General features: G+C 41.4%; 1 protein-coding gene across 1 annotated transcript in view; it reads right to left on the reverse strand.

Moving 5' to 3' along the window:
• Positions 1-20,692, reverse strand: part of URB2 (URB2 ribosome biogenesis homolog) — a 34,435-nt gene extending 13,743 nt beyond the window's left edge. The window contains exons 1-8 of the mRNA XM_081945241.1: positions 20,621-20,692; positions 20,273-20,399; positions 15,992-16,128; positions 12,804-12,980; positions 7,103-10,484; positions 5,359-5,519; positions 4,292-4,402; positions 979-1,212 (exon numbers count right to left, since the gene is read on the reverse strand). Coding sequence (XP_081801367.1) covers positions 979-1,212; positions 4,292-4,402; positions 5,359-5,519; positions 7,103-10,484; positions 12,804-12,980; positions 15,992-16,117 — 4,191 coding nt within the window. The 5' untranslated portion in view covers positions 16,118-16,128; positions 20,273-20,399; positions 20,621-20,692. The remainder of the gene's footprint in view (positions 1-978; positions 1,213-4,291; positions 4,403-5,358; positions 5,520-7,102; positions 10,485-12,803; positions 12,981-15,991; positions 16,129-20,272; positions 20,400-20,620) is intronic.
• Positions 20,693-20,715: the final 23 nt, after the last annotated feature.

The raw sequence follows: 20,715 nt of genomic DNA on the forward strand, positions 1-20,715 counted from the left end.
ATGAAAAGCACACAATATATTTAGATAGCTCTGACTCATTCTAAACTAATTCCTTAATAAGAATAGGGGGAGCCTTCTAAGTCAAATTTCAAAACAAACGCAGTTTTTAAAGCAATTGTATTTTGGGATGAAGGGAAATGCCTTGAGAACTAGGTGATCATGTTTACAGCATCTTTTTTTTTCCAGATCCAGGATTGCTTCTGGGTTTTTTGAAACGTGCCAGGAACCCTGGGCATGTGAGAAGCTGTAAAGAGCAGGTTTAAGAAAGTGGCTCTGTTCAGAGTAAAAACAGCCTTTGTCTTAATCTCCATCCAATAGTTTCCATTAAACTGATCCCCCCCAGAGCCCCAGGTGTATCCATCTTGAAAGCCACCCACTTTCATTTTCATTTATTTTTCCAAACTTGAGGTCAATGAACAATAGCAGAAAAAGCCTAATGGGGAGGTATAAATCGTGTTTCCCTGAAAATAAGATAGGGTCTTATTTTCTTTTGACCCCCGAAATAAGCGATTGGCCTTATTTTCAGGGAGGTTTTATTATTTTTGAAGTGCAGGAGGCGGCAAGCATGGCCACCTCATGGCTGCTGCTATGCTGCGCTTCAGAGGCAGCAAGTCCCGATGCTAGGCCTGGCGCTCTTTTTGCAGTGGCAATTAGCATGACAGAAGGGGTGCGGTGGCTAGGGTTGTGGGAGTGGCTGTCAGGTAAAGAAATTTGGAGTGCGTCGGGCATGGTCCCCCCTCCCCTTCCCCCCCCCTCTAGCCTCACCCTGTGTTGTTTGCGCAGCAAGCAATAAGAGGAAATGGCGGGAACCAGCTGCGCATGCGTTTAAACATTTTCGGGGAGGGCTTATTTTAGCGCATGCACTCAAAATTCCGATTGGGTTTATAATCCAGGGAGGTCTTGTTTTTGGGAAAACAGGGTAGTTTTATCCCTCAGATACTAGGCTGTCTTTTTATGTTTTTCAAGCCTGCTCCTTACCTTAGGATGACACTGCAGAATGGAATAGAGCACTTCGTGGATTCCCAGAAAGACGCTGCTATACACCCTCTGGTCAAGAGGGACAGTCAAAAGAATATTAAAAACAAGAGCAACATGATGTGGGTTGGAGAGAATCCCTTCGCCGCATCTAAGCAGAAGAGCTGCTGCTTCCAGGATTGGCACAGCAAGAACAGGGAGCAGGACTGGATCTTGAGAAGCCTCTTTGATTTGCATCTATATCAGGAGGAAGGAAACACAAACAGTAGGACACACACCGTATGTTTTGAGGCATGCTTCTCCAGCCTCACAACCCTGTCTTCACATCACATGACCGCTAAGCCCTTTCCAGTATGGTTTTCCGCAAAGGCCATAATGCCAATAAATCCATGAATATCCACAATCTTTCCTTGCCACTGAAAATTTACTATACAGGTGGTCCTCAACTGATGATGTCATGCCTGCAAGCCATCTTTTATTTTGGACTTTAGGCCTGCCACGCTTTCTATTGTCTATGGGCCTATTGGGCTTGTGAGTGCTGGGGCGGGATCTTGAACCTTCAACTGGGTGGGAAAACCGGGAAGCTTTCAGATTCAGGTTTTCCCAGATGTGACAATATGGTTCTTTTAATGAATTGGAACTTTGAGGAATCCCTTGCCTTGGACTCTGATTTTATATTGGATGCTATTTGGAACCCTGACATATGACTACAATTGAAGCCAAAATTTATGTTACAAAGTGAGATATTTGTTAAGTGAGTTTTGCTCCGTTTTACAGCCTTTCTTGCTACAGTTGTTCAGTGAATCACTGCAGTTGATAAGTAAGTAACCCGATTATTAAGTGAATCTGACTTCCCCATTGACTTTGAGAAGGTCGCAAAAGGGATCCATAATGACCTTGGGATACAGCAATGATCATAAATTTGAAGCAGCTGCTAAGCATCTGAATTTTGATCACAGGATCATAACTGCAAACGTCATAACTGTGAAAAATGGTCATGTCACATTTTTCAGTGCCATTATATCTTTGAACGGTCAGCAAATGAATTGTTTTACGTTGAGGATTGTATTTTTGATGGCTCTGGCTCTGGCCTATGCCAAGGACATAAGACTATGTATTGGAATGAAATTTAGAATTCTTCCATACAATCAGGTATTTTTGTTGTTATTTGTTCATTCACTAACTCATAACTGACTTTTCACGACCCCATGGACTGTGGCATGTCAGGCTCCCCTGTCTCCTGAAGTTTGCCCAAATTCATGTTCACTGGATCAATCATACTATCTAACCATTTCATTCTCTACTGTCCTCTTCACCTTTTGCCTTCAACCAAATAAGTTTTTACCCACATACAATTTATTCTTTAGTACTGTTCAGCTGTTTCAAGACTACACATTTGAGTCTAGGGTTACTGGATGAGGGTTTTGTTTAGTTTTTAACCTGGACAAGCATCATGTTTCCCCAAAAAGTTGCTTTCGGGTTGAATGATTGAATGGGCTTCAGACGAAGCGACCAGAGTGGTATGATATCATTTAATGATTCCATTTAATGATGTAATTTAATTCTCCTTTGTGTGTTATTTTGCAAAAAAGCAAGTAAATAAATATAATTATAGACATAAATATAGTGTAACCATATACAACCCAAATAAACTAATCTCACTTTAAAGATGAAATGTTAAGACAAGAAACAAGGCTTCTATTTTTCATTAGTAGTTTTATTTCATAATGTACGTTTCTTTTAACTAACCCTATTATGGGAATGACTTTAAAAAGACAAATTGGAATTGCAAAATAGGAAAGTAGTTCCATCCATAATATGCCTACATTCAATGCACATTATCTTATTATTTTAGTTTATTATTTAGTTTAGTTTCTTGGAGATTAATCACTATCTCTTCTAGCAATATAACTACAACATAAACACACACAAAAAGAGTGTGTGCAAGAAAAGAAGACATAAGCTAGAATCTCTGGTATAGTTTTCCACCTTTCCATCTTCTGTGCTTAGGTTAGTGTTTTTCAAACTTAGCAATTTTAAGATGTATGGACTTCATCTCCCAGAATTCCCCAGCCAGCATTCACCAGTCCACATATCTTAAAGTTGTTTTGAAAATGCTGTACAGTATTTAAACTTCTGACCCCAGAGTGAACTGCTCCAAATGTTCTGGAAGTGGTCTGATCCGTGTGACCACGAGACCATGAGTTCTAGTCTCACTTTAGCCACGAAAGGCAGCCAGTCACACTCTCTTAGCCCAATCCACCTCACAGGGTTGTCTTTATGCAGAAAATAACAAAACAGCAGGAAGGACATGTGTGGGATATGTTCTGTGCCTTGAGTTATTAGTTATAAAAATAATAGCACTAGCACTTATATACAGCTTCATGATGCTTTTACAGCCCTCTCTAAGCGGTTTACAGAGTCAACCTATCGTCCCCAGTAATCTGGATCCTCATTTTACCCACCTCGGAAGGATGGAAGGCTGAGTGGGATTTGAACTGCTGAACTACGCCTAGCACTCAGCTGAAGTAGCCTGCAGTACTGCACTCTAACCACTGCGCCACTTCGACTCTTAATAAATTGCCTTAATAAAGACAGGATGCAAATAAATGAATGAACGAATGAATGAATATCACAAAGTGTTTGCTTGCCACTAACCTGTATATTTTGAACCAGAAGTTCAAAACTGTCAGTGGTCTACAACAGATCACAGGGTATCACTGCACTGCCAAGGAAGCCAGGAAGTCTGGCCATATAGGAAGCTGCAAACAGACGGTAGGAATAATACCCCATGTGCTCTTGAAGTAACTTCTGGCAAATGTATTAACTGGTTGTATTAACCTCCTGGCAAATGTATTAACTGGTTATTTTAGGGGTATTGTTTTTAACTTATTGTGTGTGTTTTAGGGGTTCAAAATCCTATATTTATATATATTGCTTTGTACAGTTCTTTTAATTCCATTTTAACCTCCTCCATTCCAACTGTACATATTCAATTTTTATTGTATTTTGATATATTTTGCATGGACTGTACACCGCCCCGAGTGCCTTTTTGGGAGAGGGGGCGGTCTAGAAGCATGAATAATAATAAATAATAAAATAATAACTTGACTTAGAAAGCATGGAACACTGAGATATTAGTTGATATTAGCTATGTAGTTTTTGATCCTCAGACTTAAGGCTACAATACACAAAATCTAATGCTTCTTTTTATGTCTATGTCTTCTTGGGTGTGTTTGTGTGTGTCAATAGCATAAACATAAACAGTGGCCTAAATTCAGTAGCATACACCTAATCCAGCAGCAGAGGTACTTACAGCTAAAGCAGTCATTATCTGGGGAGTAGAAAACCAGAAAACTTTCTCTTTCTCTCCACTTAGAGGACAGTTGAGTAGCACTTTCAGTAAGGTAAGAGCTGATAATACTATCTGTACAAAACATACCAAGGAAATAAGAATAAGAAGAATGGTCACTTCAAAAAAGATAAAAGATACAAGCAAAATGCAATGTTGAAAATAACAGGTTAACCAAGGTTTTATAAAAGTAAATGGAACTAAAGTACACAAAATACAGGTAGAAATGAGTCCCTTAAGATGTCCATATACTGATCATATTTTTAAAAGAAATTTTCTGAAGCTTGCCAATGCGTAGGCAATTGGATAGATAAGCACATTACTTAAGCATTAAATCAGCAGATTAAGACTGCAGCACTAAAAATATATTTTTTCTGAATGGTGCTCTTTAAATTTGGTCATGCAAGATAATTAGTTTATACAAAAATTCCTAAAAAAATAATCCTCATGTAACTCAGGAACTACCTATAATATGACATTTAGGGGCAGAGAACACATCTTGTACTCAGAAAGTTTCTGGGTTTACACCCAACTCCTTCATGTAGGGGGCACAATGGCTCGGACGCTGAGCTTGTCAGCTGGAACTGACAGCCTAGGTTCAAGATCTGAATGCCTAGCAATGGGATGAGCTCCCATTCCTGAACCAGCTCTTGCCTGCCTAACAGTTTGAAAGCACGCAAATGCAAATAGATAAATAGGTACCACTTTAGTGGGAAGGTAATAGCATTCCATGCACTTTTGGCATATAGCCAGGCTGGCCACATGAGCACAGACATTGTCTTCGGACAATGTTGGCTTCCTCGGCCAAAAAACAGAGATCAGCACCACATCCTAGAGTCGGATGTGACTAGACAGGGACACCTTTAACTTTTATCTTCTTCATGTAAAAAAATACTCCATGTAAAAAATACAAAACAGAAAACCTGTTCAGCAACAAACTAATTCAAAAGAATGGAACTAGATGAAGGCAAATACTAAGCATTATTGATTCAAATACATATTAAACAAAAAAAAATAACAACAGTTCCTACTTCAGAATTTTGTTTCCAAAGATTGCAAACATTCAGTCCCTCAATCAGCAGCCTCAACATGGTAGAAAAGTCACCAATGGTACCATTCTCCACCAGCTGGGCAATCAATTCAGTTAAAGGAACATCTAGATCTTGAATCAACTGGCCTTTGATTTCAGGACCTGCAAGAGAAATCATCATCCAAACTCTTAAGGCCCACAAACCACTGATACATGCCAAACCATTATAGCACAAAACTTGCCCTTTACCTCCCTTTATTTCCCCCATTTATTTGTCATTTATTGAAATGACAAACCATCCCGTTCTTTTTCTTTATAGGGCAATAGACTTAACAGCATTTCTCTCACACCACCAATATCTCCTTTTTTGCATCCAGAAGGCAGGAGCAGGATGGAAAATCTAGCTTCTCCTGTCCTGTGAATGTTTTGCCCAACTCAAATTATTTCTATCAATAGAACTTTCTGTAAATTATAAAATATATTAGCAAAATTTCACCCAGTGGAATAGTCGCGCCAGGCAAGAGGCGTCGCAATGCCACTAAAACTCCCTTTCCAAGATTTATAAAAGAAAAGGGTAATTCTGCAGAAACTGTGAAACTATCATGCTAAATATTCTTTATCATAAGCCATGATGGTAGAACTGCCATAAGCTGCAGTTCATTTAGATAGCTTCTAAAACAGGCAGGCTGCTAGTATTATCAGGTAACTACTGTATTCCACACAACTCTCTACTTCTATTTCTGCCAGTATGACCGGTTTTGGGATACGGGGGGGAGGGGGGGGAGAGACAAGAAGCAATATTCTTCATGCCCAGCAAAGAGATCTAACTAAATAATATCTCCAACCCAGTTAGCTATCAGGCAGCAGTGAAGAAGCCAATGAAATCCTACTGCAGTGATCCAACTGGCAGCGATCAACTATATTTTCAAAGAAATTAAAATCTAAAATATATGATTTTAAGTAGGTGATTCTTTTTGGAGGCTTCAGTTCTTATTTCAATATAAGATTAAAATCCCCAGCACCTCACTTATGGCTCCTAGACTCCACCCCAAAACAGTTGGAGATCAACATTTTGGAACCATTTCTTTCTTTCTTTTTTTCTTTTTTTTTTTGTCCTAAAGCAGGGGTGTCCAAACTTGGCAACTTTAAGACTTGTGGACTTCAACTCCCAGAATTCTGGGAGTTGAAGTCCACAAGTCTTAAAGTCGCCAAGTTTGGACACCCCTGTCCTAAAGAGAGGGGATTTGGATTCCTTTTAAGGCGCCAAACAATATCCCCTAAAAATTCTAGGAACCGCCAGAAAACTAGGCAGATTGTCTTAAGCTCATCAAAAATAAAAATAAAAAGACCTTCAGTGCACTATGTTAAATTCATATCACCGAATGTGTTTCCGACAAGCTAGGAAGTACATAAAGGTAAAAAGGATATGATTCTGAGCTCTGGAACTTTGTTAAGACACACTGGTTTCCCCTTCTTCACTAACATTCTATTGGACTTTTAGGGTCATATCATAGCCATGATAGAAAAAGCATTTTTAGAGAGGCCATTAATCTGCCATTGGTGGCCATCCAGTAATAATTCTGGATTATTTCTTGATCTCTATTTCCTCTTTCCTGATCTCTATTATTCCTATGTGCTGATTTTTGATCCTTGCTCAACACTGGCTACCTGTAACTGTTTCTAACCTACATTCTCCTTTCAACATTTAGGAGGGAAGTGAGGAAATAAGAATTACATTTCCTTACCTGCAAGTAATTTTCTGACCAAATTAAATACGGCAATAGAAGTCACATGTGGGGGATACAGTTCTGGCATGGAACAGAAAGCAGTCAAAAACTGCAAAGCAGAGTGAAGGAACTGGAGGTTACCATTTGCCACGTCAAGTTCTCTCAATATTTGAACACAAAAGCTTTGATATAATTCCTTGTGAAAAAGCTGCCTGTTTTTGCCAGGTTCCATTGGATCTTGTAGTTCATTCTCACCAGCTGCAGGAAGCATAGATTGAAAACAAAATGAATCTGCTTTCAGAAGAGTAGTAATATGCGGTATAAAAGCCAAAGGTAATGTCTGGCCTTTTGTCTTGTTTCTAAGGCAGAACTTGATAGTCGCTCCTGTTTGCAACATGGTCTGTTTAAGAAAAACAGGTAGCATTCCTGAAATATGTAGTTTTCCATTGGGTTGTCGTTGCAGGTACGTAGCCAGAACATGACACAATGAAATTAATGCCACTAGAAGAACCTGGTCAGCTGCAGGGCTCCAATGCTCAGGCTGTCCAGAACTTGTATCACATGGTTGGCAACTTGTTATGAAAGACAGGAACTTTTCCAGGTTCAGTTTCACACTCTGCCTCCTTTCTAGGGTTATCTGAAGGTAGTGTTCCAAAAAGAGTTGGAGCTTGTGAAGAAATTCATCCCAAGCATCAATCTTCAAGACACGGTCAAAGGTCTTACAAACTGCAAACATAGCGTTGAGGAGAGCTTCGAGAACATCACTAGCATACAAAACCTTGAAGGATGAGTTTGCATGCCTTCCAGCCTGTAAACATGCTAGAAGGTGGCAGCAGGTTGCCAAAAACTTTAAAGACAAGGCCTTGTTGCAAGAAATGCTTGCTCTGGTATTAACAGCCAAAGAAATCAACAGAAGAAAGCATCGTGTGAAATCCAAAGGAAAGAAGCTGTCTACATTCAATGCTGAAATGACTTCTAGTATACTCAAGAGCTCTTTGATATGTTCTTCCTCCAAGGTAGCGTAAGAACTATCTTTCACTAATTGCAGTATATTGAAAGCAACTTTCTCCATAATTGCCCAGGAGACTGAAAAATCATTGCTGGACCTTACGCTGGCTGCATGACCCGAAGGGATAGCTTCACACCACGGAGTATCTCCTGCACACAGCAACAGAAGAGGCTGATTGGCAATATTTGGAAATGTAGACGAAAGAACACTAGCACAGCGCTGGATTATTTGGCTTAGGAAAAAACAGTGCAGCATCTGCAGTTCTGGGAGAAGGGAACTGTGCAATAAATCCCGAGACAGCTTCTCCATCGTGAATGAAAAATCGTCCTCATCAGCAAAAGTTGACTGGGCTTGCTTAACCAATAGTGTTTTCAACAGCACCTCTGCAATGTACTCTGTATCATTTTCAGAAAGATAAGGAAACAGGACAGGGAGATTTGAGACTACCAGGTGCCAATGTGCCACGGGATAAGTAAGAGCGGTGATACTACTTGCACTGCCATCCCAGGGTTCTGATTCTTCTTTGTTCATGTAAGCTCTTCCAGACTGAAGGATGAAAGCCCCAGCACTTTGCAAAGCCTGATGCGGTGCCTCTGTCCAACAGGTGGTGTGCATTAGCTTCTTCTTCATTTTTTGAAGCATCAGCCATTCGGTACAATAGCTGCTCATTGGGGAGGAACATTTTACCAGCTTATTTACCTTCTCCCAACATTCTGCATCTAAACCAGAAAATATGGTTGAGAAGACCCAGTTTTCTTCAGAAGGATCATCAAGCAACGGGGCTAAGGGAGAGCTATACTGCTTGCAATTTAAGGCAAAAAGAGTATCACTTTCTATGCACACACAAGCCAGAAGAAGAGCTGAGTTGCTGACCTTCTCTGTCCAAAGCTCCAGTTCTGTTGCTTCTGCCTCAGAAATTTTCAGCAGGTCAAAGAGAACTTGGATGACATTCTTCTGCACTGTCTCCAGCAGGTTTTGAGTGCGATGCACAACAGACAATGGAGTGGAATCATCTAAGCTCTTCATGTGGAACAGAACCGAATACAGCAATGTGCTTATGGACAGAAGCTTTGAGGCCACGTCGGCATCCCCCTTGACATGAGGAATGATGAAAGTCTGACATTTCTCCACCGCGAGAGCTACGATATCCAGCACCTGATTGGATGGCAGATCCAAAAGACACTCACATAGCTTGGCCCTGATACCGGCTGGCAACAGTGGCAGTCTTGATTCCTCTGCAGCAGGACGTAAAATGACTGATAAAACTTCTTGGAAGAGGTTTTGGAACTGGCGCAATTTGGCGTAAGTGGAGAAGACGGTGCTAACGAGGGCTGTCTGAGCCTTCTTTGTTCGTGGCTCAGAGACCTCTGCATCAATCCAAGCCAAGGCCACTAAATCATCCAAATCGGGATCCACAATCAAATGATTTAATGAAATCAAGGCCTTGAGACATCTAAACCAGGCAGGTATGGTGGCCTGTGAGTGATTCATCAGCAACTGGGCTAATTGACGGTAAAAATTAAACTGGACTGCCTTGTGCCGAATCTGATCAGCAGCCACGTTATAAATATTATTGCTCAGCACCAAACTGAGTAGCTGCTCCACCGCAAGCAGCTCTGGGCTCCATTCTGATGCTGGAAGCTGGTAGTCCCAAAGATTCCCTCGCAGGCGAGAAATCCGTAAGCAATCGTAAAGTTTGGTAAGCATGTGAAAGCAGACCAAATGGTCTTCGGGCTTATTGTAAGTCTCTAAGAAAAGCTTGAAGAGCAAAGGCACTGAATGCGCTACCACCTTTCCCCGAAGAGCTTGTTCGCAAAAGGCGGCGTCTCTTAAAGAAGCCTGGACTGTATTGGCTGGGAGAAGCAGATTTTTCAAGCCTCGTTTCTTTGTGCCAACAGATTCCTTCTCTTGTAACAGCTCTTCTCTGTAGGATGACAAGAGCTCCTGCTGGAAAATGCCAGCCTTGAGCAATGTCTCTACGTGATTTCGGACTTCCTTGCTGAGATGTGGATGAATGCGATCATCATCTGCATCAGTCCATACTTTCATTGTTAGCAAATATCTAAGCAGTAGGCATGGCTGCAGCAGTTGCTGGATCACTTGTCCAAATACGCGATTTGCATTGGTTTGCTGCCGCTGAATTAGAAGGTACTGTCTGAGGGTCAGTTGAAGGACTTCAAACAACTGGAGGGATACAGCATTTTCTGACGATAACTGCCAACAGGTTAGCCAGGACAACTTACTCAAAAGATGTACCAGCAGTTCAAATTTTGCAGTATAAACTATTGAAAGAGGGGGTTTGGAGAGGATGCCGCTACAACAGCTTAGCACTGCCTTGACATTCTTCAGTGTTTTTTTATTGTAAGCAAGAGAAAGATTTTCATTTATGACCTAAACATGAGACAAGGGACAAAACAGAAGTTGTGCTCAAGGATCTGTACCAAAGTTAAACACAGTGTCTTCCTGTGTATTTATTATTATCTGATAAATCACGTGGTATAAACCATTTTCTTTCCCTCCTTTTACATTTTACTGCACTACCTAAACAATCTGTTCTGGCTCTTTATAATGACAGTAATTATGGAAATTCAGCCTCATCCTGAGGACCCAAAAGCAGACGGACAAAACACCCCTTACAAATGGATTATAGATAAGGAAGGTTCTATGAAAATCAAATCAGGCAATGATTTAGTTAAAAAAAAATTTTTTTATCATACTAGCACAATCTGATTTTTAAAGCAATGTGTGTCTTAGTGGACTTTATTCCAAAGAAGCATTTCTTATTGTCATGCCTCACATAGTTGGCACTAAGAAGAAAGAACCACACCAGAATTCAGAGGCGCATATTTAATACCACTCAGAGTAAAAATATAGGTGACCCTGAGGGCACAGATAAACCTCCAAGTGGCCTCAACAACTCTCAGAAAGAGTAATAACGACCAAATCACTGCAAGGAATATAAATCCTTCCATTGGAAAGATAAGAAGCAAAACATCTTCAAGCCAAAACAAAGGAAGTCCAGTTGCCTTCTGAAAAGCCATCTTCGGGACAACTGTGACCTGTATGACTGAGAATCTCCATAGACATTCACGTAAAAATATAATCTTGAAATCTTAAAAGTCCCTAAACCAGTGATGGCTAACATTTTTGCCATCGTGTGCCAAAAGCGGGGGGAGCGCAGGGGGGTCATGCGCGAGCGTGCCCACACCCATAATTCTATGCGCGAGACACACACAACCTGTGCATGCAGCGCAACCCTCCCCGTGCATGCGTGTGTGGCCCCTGCTTTTTGAATGCGATGGTCCCGTTTTTCGCCCTTCCTAGGCTCCAGCAGCTTTCTAGGAACCTGGGGAGGGCGAAAACGGCCTCCCCCCCCAAGACCCTCTGGACGCTTCAGGAGGTTTCCTTGAAGCCTCCGGAGGGTGAAAAACTATGGCCAACCTGGAAGTCCATTCCGCGTTGGGTTGTTTTTCGCCCTCCGGAGGCTTCAGGGAAGTCTCCGGAGGCAAGAAAACGGCCGAAAATGAAGGCCGAAGTCAGTTGGCCAGCACCCGCATGCGCAATGGAGCTGACAGGGTGACACCTCGCATGCTCTAACAAATGGCCCCGCGTGCCACCTGTGGCATATGTGCCATAGGTTTGCCATCACAGCCCTAGACAGTCTTTGGAGCATTTCCTTTCTTTACCCTTTACCCCATATCCAGGATGTGCTGCCTTCTTTCACATCAACTGAATCCTCTATCTGCTTCTCATAGTCTCTCATATTTTGTCACAAAAAACCCAAACATCTTTTACCCATCCTCAGAAGACAAAAATGTTATGCTCTGTTAAAACTTCACAACAATTAGTGGGATTCTGTTCTTGAATAACATGTAAGGTGATCAAGTGTAACAAATCAAATCAAACCTTTATTGTCAATGCACCACATGTGTACAATGAAATTGAATTAGCCTCCCTTGGTGCAACCTCCCCGCTCCCAAAACACAAATTACATCTCAATAACTCAATAAATGAAAGAAATAGAATCCCTAAACCCAAATAAATAATAACTAACACACATCCCTATATACCTATATGTATGAAACATTATATTACATTGGTATGAACATGTTACATGTTGCGCTAGCCCTGCAATCAATATTCTTTGGCTGGGAAGACATGACATCTAGTATGAACATTTTAAAGCATAATGTTCTAAATTCTCATTCACAACTCTATCTCATGAAGATACATATTCTTTTAAAAACACCCCTATCTATAGCTACAATGTACAATAGTGATACTAAGTTAAAATGTCCAGCTATTGGCTAGTTTGCCAATCTGCACTTCTCTGTGAACATATTAGTATCAGACAATATTCTTGCAAGTACTGATATGTTTCTATGTGCTAAACATACACACCCGCTTATCGATGTTTATAAATGACTGCTGGATCGTGATAGTATTGCCCAAGTTGGCATCTTCCAAATGTGTTGTAAGAGCAAACAAAGAATTCCCTTGCTGGAATTCTTTGCAACCGAAACACAATTGGAGACAGCTAAACTAGGAAAAGCTTTCAGATTATTATGGTAGAATTGCAGAAAAATTTGCAGCAGATATTGTGATGTAAAGAGAAAAGATTCAGGATAGTCAGCAAAATCTCAAAGCAATCGGACACTATTCCCAGAGGAAGATGGATCTATGTAAAAGTTTGTTTGTTTATAAACATACCTGTGCAATTGTAAAGCGCAGAGTGACTGTTTTCTCATCCTTGAAGAGATTCTGCAGCTTTTTGCTGTGAATGATGCTGTCCAGGTAAATCCAAAGCTTCTCAATTATCTCATCTGGCAATTCAAGTTTCTTATTGTAGCAGGAAATCAAGCTATGACTTACCCAATCAAGTAACACCTGTATCCCCAAAATACCCATGCAGACATATTAACCATGATTATTTTAGATAGGATAAGGACAGTTGGAACACAAAGCAGTTTGAGGCAAATAATACGATTCCTAAAAATAAGCAGTTCTGTTTCACTAATACAGGACATGGAAGGCCAACTCAATACTTGTGTGTAAATGGCAGGCTTCCAGTATTGTGATTAAAGATGACAGTAGCAATATGAAAATATAGAGATTCATTCTACCTCGTTATTAGCAACTCCCTCATCACCTTGCACATCTGTTATATAACTTGCAACTAAAGCTGCCTTTACTTGTAGGACTATATCTGTTCTGACCCAGGCTTCGTTAGAAAGAAAGAAGCAAAGTTTTGGTCCCGACAAAATCTCTTTTATTTACACGACTGTGAATTCCTTTCATTCACAGTCAGCAAGGTGTTAGCAGTCTTTCAGAGGAATGTTTATCCACACGCACCTTATCTCGTTTGGAGCGCTGCCAGATCACTAGTTTCCAAACACAGGGCAAAGCAAAACTTGGTACTTATAATGATTATAAGAGTCTCTTATAATCACAAACAGAACTTTCCAGACCGAATAAAGGAATTGTTTCCTGCAAAAGCCCACTCCCTGTTTGTTCCTCTTTTGTTTCCTATGGGAGGGGTCAATTATCTCCAAGGGGTGGCTTTACTCTTAAGTCGACCCTGCTTTCTTTGTTGTTCTTGTCTTCTGGCAGCTCTGCACATGTACACACCGGAAACAGGCTCTAACTGTTCCTCTGCCTCACTGTGTCTAACTCCCCCTCTGCCTCCAAGGCAGAGCCCTCATCTGAGCTTTCCTCAATCCCCAGGACTGGCCCATGTTCCTCCCCAACCTCTTCACTGTCTGATTCTGCTGCCAGCTCCGCTGGTCACCGACGGGCCCCAACAATATCTGGGAATACATGTTCTTTTCCTTTTTTTTCTTCACAATCAAAGGGACATTTCCCAATTTCCAAAACTCCCATAAAATATTATTTAAACGTATAATTTGGATTCTATGTGTATTGGATGTCCATGGGTGGGTGATGTCTCCCTTCCAAAAATATACTAAGGCTACATTTTCATAGGGGTGGAGACATTAGGAACTTCAGTGGGATGGCAGAATACATCTAATTTTACATGAGAAACAAAAACATAAATAAGACCTACTAGCATATAACCGTGTAAGTGATATCCACTCTTATACATTCTAAACCATTTTGCAAAAGAGTAGATTTTACAAGTAGTTTGCCTGCCGACCAATTACTCTCTGTGATAATTGGTTGCGATATTTCTTAGATTTTTCTAGATTAGCAACCAACCTGGAAAATAATGAATTATTCTCCCAAATTACAAAAGCTTTCCTTAACTGTAGATAAGTTACTATGTACAGACTTAACAAAATCCAGTCCTGTATAGCATACTAAATCATATGTCTCTGGTTTTAGTCAATGCTGGCCTTGTGTGCCCAGTGATTTGTCCCATATTCCCAGGAATATCAGTGGTGCTATTAAGAATCCTACATAGTACCTTTAAGATTTTTTTTAGTTTGGTTTTAAATGGCAATGTACAAATTTTTAAAATAAAACAATAAGATCTACTGTATTTTTCAGAGTATAAGACACTCAGGAATATAAGATGCACCTTAGTTTTGGGGGAAGAAAAGAGGGGGGGGGGGTCTGCTTACCAGGTATTCATCTGGCTAGCGTTCTTAGCCTGGTCAGCTTCAGCACATTAGTTTTCTGGTTCAGCACATTAGTCACTTCACTCGTTGGGACTGAAAGGCAACTTCTAAAGCACAGCTGATTGTCACGTGGAGCTCCAGTTAGTAAAGCAGGCGATCCACAGAAGTAGTAAGGCAAGGCAGCAGCTCTTCCAAATTGCCATTTTGGGCTCTGCGCCTCATGCTTTCAGCCTCCAAACGCTCCGTTTGAGACCCGTTCAAGGATGTGGGGATCGCCAAAGCATATCACTGCCGATCACCACCTGAAACGTGATGCACAGAGACCAAAAACAGGGCGTGCGGAGGCCTAAAACACGATGCGCAGAGGCCAGAAAACGTGATGCGCTGAGGCGGCGATTGGCAGCAATGTGCTCTGGCAATCCCAGCAGCCTTGAATGAGTCTCAAACGGAGTGTTCAGAGGCTGAAAACATGAGGCACAGAGCCCAAAAATGCAAGCCATTGTCTGTGGCAACCTCTGCAGCCAGGAAGGACCCGCGGAGGCTGAAGGGTGGGGGCCAGTGGGTGGGGAGGGCTACATTTGGAGTATAAGACACACCCAATTTTTCAGCCTCTTTTAGTGGGGGAAACAATGCATCTTATACTCTGAAAAAATATGGTATATTTGCCTGGTACATTGGTATTCCTTGGATGAAATCCAATTTTAGGAGTACATTTCTGCTTCAGTAACAGATCTTTTCTTTCTCCAACATTCTGCATGTCCTCAAAATCTTTTCATAAATCAACTGCAAAAAAGCAAGGAAATCTCCCTCTTCTTTTTTAAAAAAAAGATTTTAAAAAAAATCTGACTAAAATGTGGTTAAATTGTTACACACACACCCCGCCCCCAAATATACTCCTCTTGACTAGGGAAATAAATATTTTTAAGAAAAGCAAGGTAGCCTTAGAGGTGGGTAAACTTTAAAGGTAAACTTTAAAAAATGGTGAAAGAATGGCACTAGATGTTTATAGAAATATCCAGTATATTTATATTTCCTTCAAACACAATTTCTAACAAAACAAAAATATAGTAAGAATAGTGTATTGCGATAAAAACATCCTCTCATGAAAAACACAAACAATTTGACGTTTGTGCTCTTCAAATGCTTCTTCAAATATCAAATTAATAATCAGCCATTTTCACTTAAAGTTGGAAAAAATAAATGATAAAAAGTTTTGAATAACTAAGTTCCCTTTCAGTTGAAGAAAGAGTGTCAAGCAGGTTCAAGACTTCCTAATATAAAAACAGCATTTAAGAAAAAACGTCTAATGAAATACATTACTTGTTCTTTGTTTGGAAGGAAGCACTGATGAGAAATCCATGCAAACCGAGCCAACTTGAGTTTGTCCTCCCAAGATGTCTTTGAGCTTTTCAGCTTCAGATGAATACCAGAGTAAATTGCAGCCATGGAAGGAACGCCTGAAAATTATTTAAAGCTGAATATTAATTATGTTTCCAGCCAAATTCTCATAACACCTCCTTTAAACTGCTGCATATATGTTCTGGTCTGCAATACAGTTGATACAGGTTGAAAAAGGGAAGTTCTATCATTCAGTTCTCATACCTGTTATGAATTCCTTGATGGTACAGGTAGTCCTCAACTTATAACCACAATTATTACCAGAATTTCCATTCCTAAGCACATTGTTGTATCCCTGTGATCACAGGGTAGCTAAAACAAGTCACAAGTGTGAGGATCAGTCACAAGTTGCTTTTTTTGATGCTGGGGTAACTTTGAACAATAACTAAATGAATGGTTGTAAGTCAAATACTATTTGTAGTCATTCACAAGTTTGCCTTTACACTGCCTGTCCATCATTGTAATATTGGGATAAAAATGAATAACAAATGCTAATCAACTTTGAAGGGTTATTCTAACACTACTGGAGGACCTTCAATTCCTTTTTTTGGTACTTAAGAAATAAAAAGAGAGCATCTGCTGAAAGAAAATATGATCTCATAATAAGAGATGCCCAGATTTCCTTTCATAAACCTTTTAGCAGAATAAACAATGTTTTGAAGGATCTGTTCTTTCCTGATTAGAATCAAGCTGTAAGCCAGGGGAGGGCAACTATGGCCCCTTTATGACATCTGGACTTCAATTTTCAGAAATCCTGAGGCAGCCATTCTGGGAGCTGAAGTTCACAGATTGTAAAGGCATCATAGTTGCCCACCCCTGTTGTAAGGTACCAAGAGACAGCTGATACAGAAACAGAATAATAGAATTGGAAAGGACCTTGGAGGTCTTCTAGTCCAACCCCCTGTTCAAGCAGAAGACCCTATACCCGTGATGACGAACCTATGGCACGCGTGCCACAAGTGGCAAGCGGAGCCATTTGTCAGGGCACGCGAGGCGCTGCCCTGTCAGCTGGGTTCAACTTTTTAAAAGCCATTTTTCGCCCTCCCCAGGCTCCAGAGGCTTTATAGGAGCCTGGGGAGAGCGAAAAGAGCCTCCCCCGCCCCCCCAGAGGCCCTCCGGAGGCTACAGGGACCGTCCGGAGGCTTCCCTGAAGCCTTCGGAATGCTTAAAACCTCCCTCCGAGCAAACTGGAAGTGACTTCCGGGTTGCTCGGAGGGTCGTTTTAAGCGTTCCAAAGGCATCAGGGACCGTCCGGAGGCTTCCATGACGCCTTCGGAGCGCTTAAAACGACCCTCCGAGCAACCCAGAAGTCACTTCCGGTTTGCTCAGAGGGAGGTTTTAAGCGTTCCGAAGGCTTCAGGTAAGCCTCCGGACGGTCCCTGAAGCCTCCGGAGGGCCTCTGGGGGGGTGGGGGAGGCTCTTTTCACCCTCCCCAGGCTCCTATAAAGCCTCTGGACCCTGGGAAGGGCAAAAAAAGCATGTAAAAATGGGGGGGTCGCGCGTTGTGCGCGCATGCGCACTGGGGGTGTCACGCATTGCATTATGGGTGCAGCATGCCCGCACACGACCCCCCTGCGCTCCCCCCACATGTTGCACGCGAGCCAAAAAAGGTTCGCCATCGCTGCCCTATACCATTTCAGACAAGTGCCTGTCCAGTCTCTCTTTAAAAGCATCCAGTAATAAAGCACCCACAACCTCTGAAGGCAAGCTGTTCCACTGGTTAATTGTTAGGAGATTTCTCCTTAGTTCTAGGTTGCTGCTCTCCTTGATTAGTTTCAATCATCAAAAATCATCTTTTATTTCTTATCTTGCTTTCTGGTACATTGGAAAATAGTTTCAGAGAATATCTGAGAGTGAAAAGAGCACACTGGCATTGTTTAGAAAATGAACTAGCTAACCAAGTGCACCTAAGCATAGTAAGTCATGTTAAGATTATAACTTCATTCTATGGCAGCCTTCTCCTACCTTTTCCTATCCTTATAGCAGAAAGGTCTGTCCTCAATGACACTGTGCATAGACATTAAATATATATCAAAGCTGTGCAGCACTTCAAATGCATTGTCCAAAAAGGGGTTATAGCACTCAGGAAAAAGTACTGATTCTTTAAGGTAAAGATAAACATTATATTCATTTTCCTGCACACATCATGCAAATATGGGAATGTGGCTGTTTCAATAAAAAAATGTTCAAATCAATAAAGTGTCTCATCTTTATCATTGCCAAACCTCTGTTTACTATTGAAGTTTGTATATGCACATTAACTAATCAGATTCTTACTACCGTGTTTCCCCCAAAATAAGACAGGGTCTCATTTTCTTTTGACCTCCAAAATAAGTGCTTGGCCTTATTTTTGGGGAGGTTTATTATTTTTGAGGTGCAGGAGGCCCTTTAACCTCGGCCCACAGCCCGCAGATCAGCTGATCCAGAGAGAGTCAGAAGTTCTGACTCTGTTTCTGGCACACTCTTGCCAGTCCTAGTTCTTTTTGAGGCCGCCACTAAGAGAAGGGGCAGGAACTAGGGTTTGCGGAGCGGCCTCCGCAGGCTCTTCCGCATGGATGGCAGGTGCATGTGGGGCATGTTCCTCCCTTCCCACCAGGAAATAGAGGGGCCAGCTGTGCATGCGTTTAAATATTTTAGGGGAGGGCTTATTTTGCAGGGAGGGCTTATTTTAGTCCATGCACTCAAAAGGCCAATTGGGCTTATTATCTGGGGAGGTCTTATTTTAAGGGAAACAGGGTACTGATTTGCTGATAAATAGGTACTGCTTTCTTTTTATAGACTTTATTATAGATTTACTATCCTGTCCTTCCCCCAGACATAGAAAGAACTTATTATGGGTCTACTAAAATGGTCTCTTATTTCCAAATTCATATAGGAAACACATATAGGAAGCATTCTGCTAGTACTTCCCATACAGCAACCACAATCCCACCCCAGTATCATTCAATTCTAATGCTAACATCAGGTTTTCAAATGCCCCGTGAAAATATACAATTAGCAGGCATACTTGTGCTCTTTATGTCTTAAACTATAATTTCTATCCAACCTAACTTTGCATGACTTGCAGCAACATTTGTCTACGTTTTTAAGAATTCCCTCTGGTAGCACAGAAAGCTGCAGTTCAAGATATCTATAATATATTACACATATTACAAAATATATCATTAAAATATATATTAATCAGTGGAACAACCTGCCTCTAGAAGTTGTGGGTGCTGCTCCAACACTAGAGGTTTTAAAGAAAACATTGGACAACCATTTGTCTGAAACTGTAATAGGGTTTCCTGCTTGAGCAGCAGGTTGGACTAGAAGACCTCCAAGGCCCCTTCCAACTGTTAATCTATAAAATGTAGCATAAGAGAGCATTTCACCTGCTGTCATCTACACGTCTATAACTGTCTGGTTTGGTTCTGCAACCCAACAAGACAGACACAAACTTCAGAGGATAATTAGAATTGCAGAGAAAACAATTACTACCAACCTGCCTTCCGTTGAGGATCTGTACACTGCACGAATCAAAAAGAGGGTCATGAAAATATTTACAGACCCCTTGCACCGTGGACATACATTGTTTCAACTCCTATCCTCAAAACGACACTATAGAGCATTGCACACCAAGACAACTAGGCACAAGAAAAGTTTTTTCCCCGAACGCCATCACTCTGCTAAACAAATAATTCCCTCAACACTGTCAAACTATTCACTAAGGCTGCATTATTATTCCTATTAGTCTTCTCATCCTTCCTATCACTCATCTCCTCCCGCTTATGACTGCAGGACTGTAACTTTGTTGCTTGCATCCTTACGATTTATATTGATATTGTTTCCTGATTGCTTATTTGTACCCTATGACTATCATTAAGTGTTGTACCTTATGATTCTTGATGAATGCATCTTTTCATGTCGTTTTATGTACACTGAGAGCATATGCACCAAAGCAAATTCCTTGTGTGTCCAATCACACTTGGCCAATAAAGAATTCTATTCTATTCTATCCTATCCTATTCCTATTCTATTCTAGCATCTGCCCCTTGCTAAGGATCCATGCTTCTCCCTCATCTGACCCCACACAAATTAAGAAGCAGTAACTTTAGAGCAGTCTATATAACTTCCAGGAAAGCTTGCCTTCTAAGAAATAAGAGGGCTTCCCCGTGGTTTCCTCGGAGCCGCTTAACTCAAATGTTACGAAGTTTGCAAACTCACATCCAATCAGAACCGCTTAGAAATCTTCTTAGAAGCCTTGCGCACAAGATCGGTTTCTAGCTGCCTTCCGAAACTCGCCGCCCTGCCGAATAACAACAGCTTCCAAGAGTCCCTTGCTGGTTGAGGGCTGAGGAGTAAAGAAAATTGGTCTTCAACTTCAACTTTAGGCACAAGTTGCGCTAGCGAGAATTGCGGAGGACTGTAATGCCACAGAGGCTACACGGCTACTCTGATGACATTCGCACCGTTTCCCCCGGGAGACCCCGGCAGGCTTCCTCCGCCCCGCGACGCTCCACGCCGGTAAGGACACCTCCTCTTCCCACGAGCTTCCCAGATGCTTCCACGCACGTGTTTCTCCTTCCGGAATCTCCTCGTGTTCTCCTCTGTCACCTAATTATCCGGATGAAAGGAACCGGGCAGGCCTTCCTAGCTGAGCGTCGAAA

The sequence above is a fragment of the Natrix helvetica genome (genome assembly GCF_964273705.1).
Source record: "Natrix helvetica genome assembly, chromosome: 2".
In the NCBI taxonomy this organism is placed as follows: Eukaryota; Metazoa; Chordata; class Lepidosauria; order Squamata; family Natricidae; genus Natrix; species Natrix helvetica.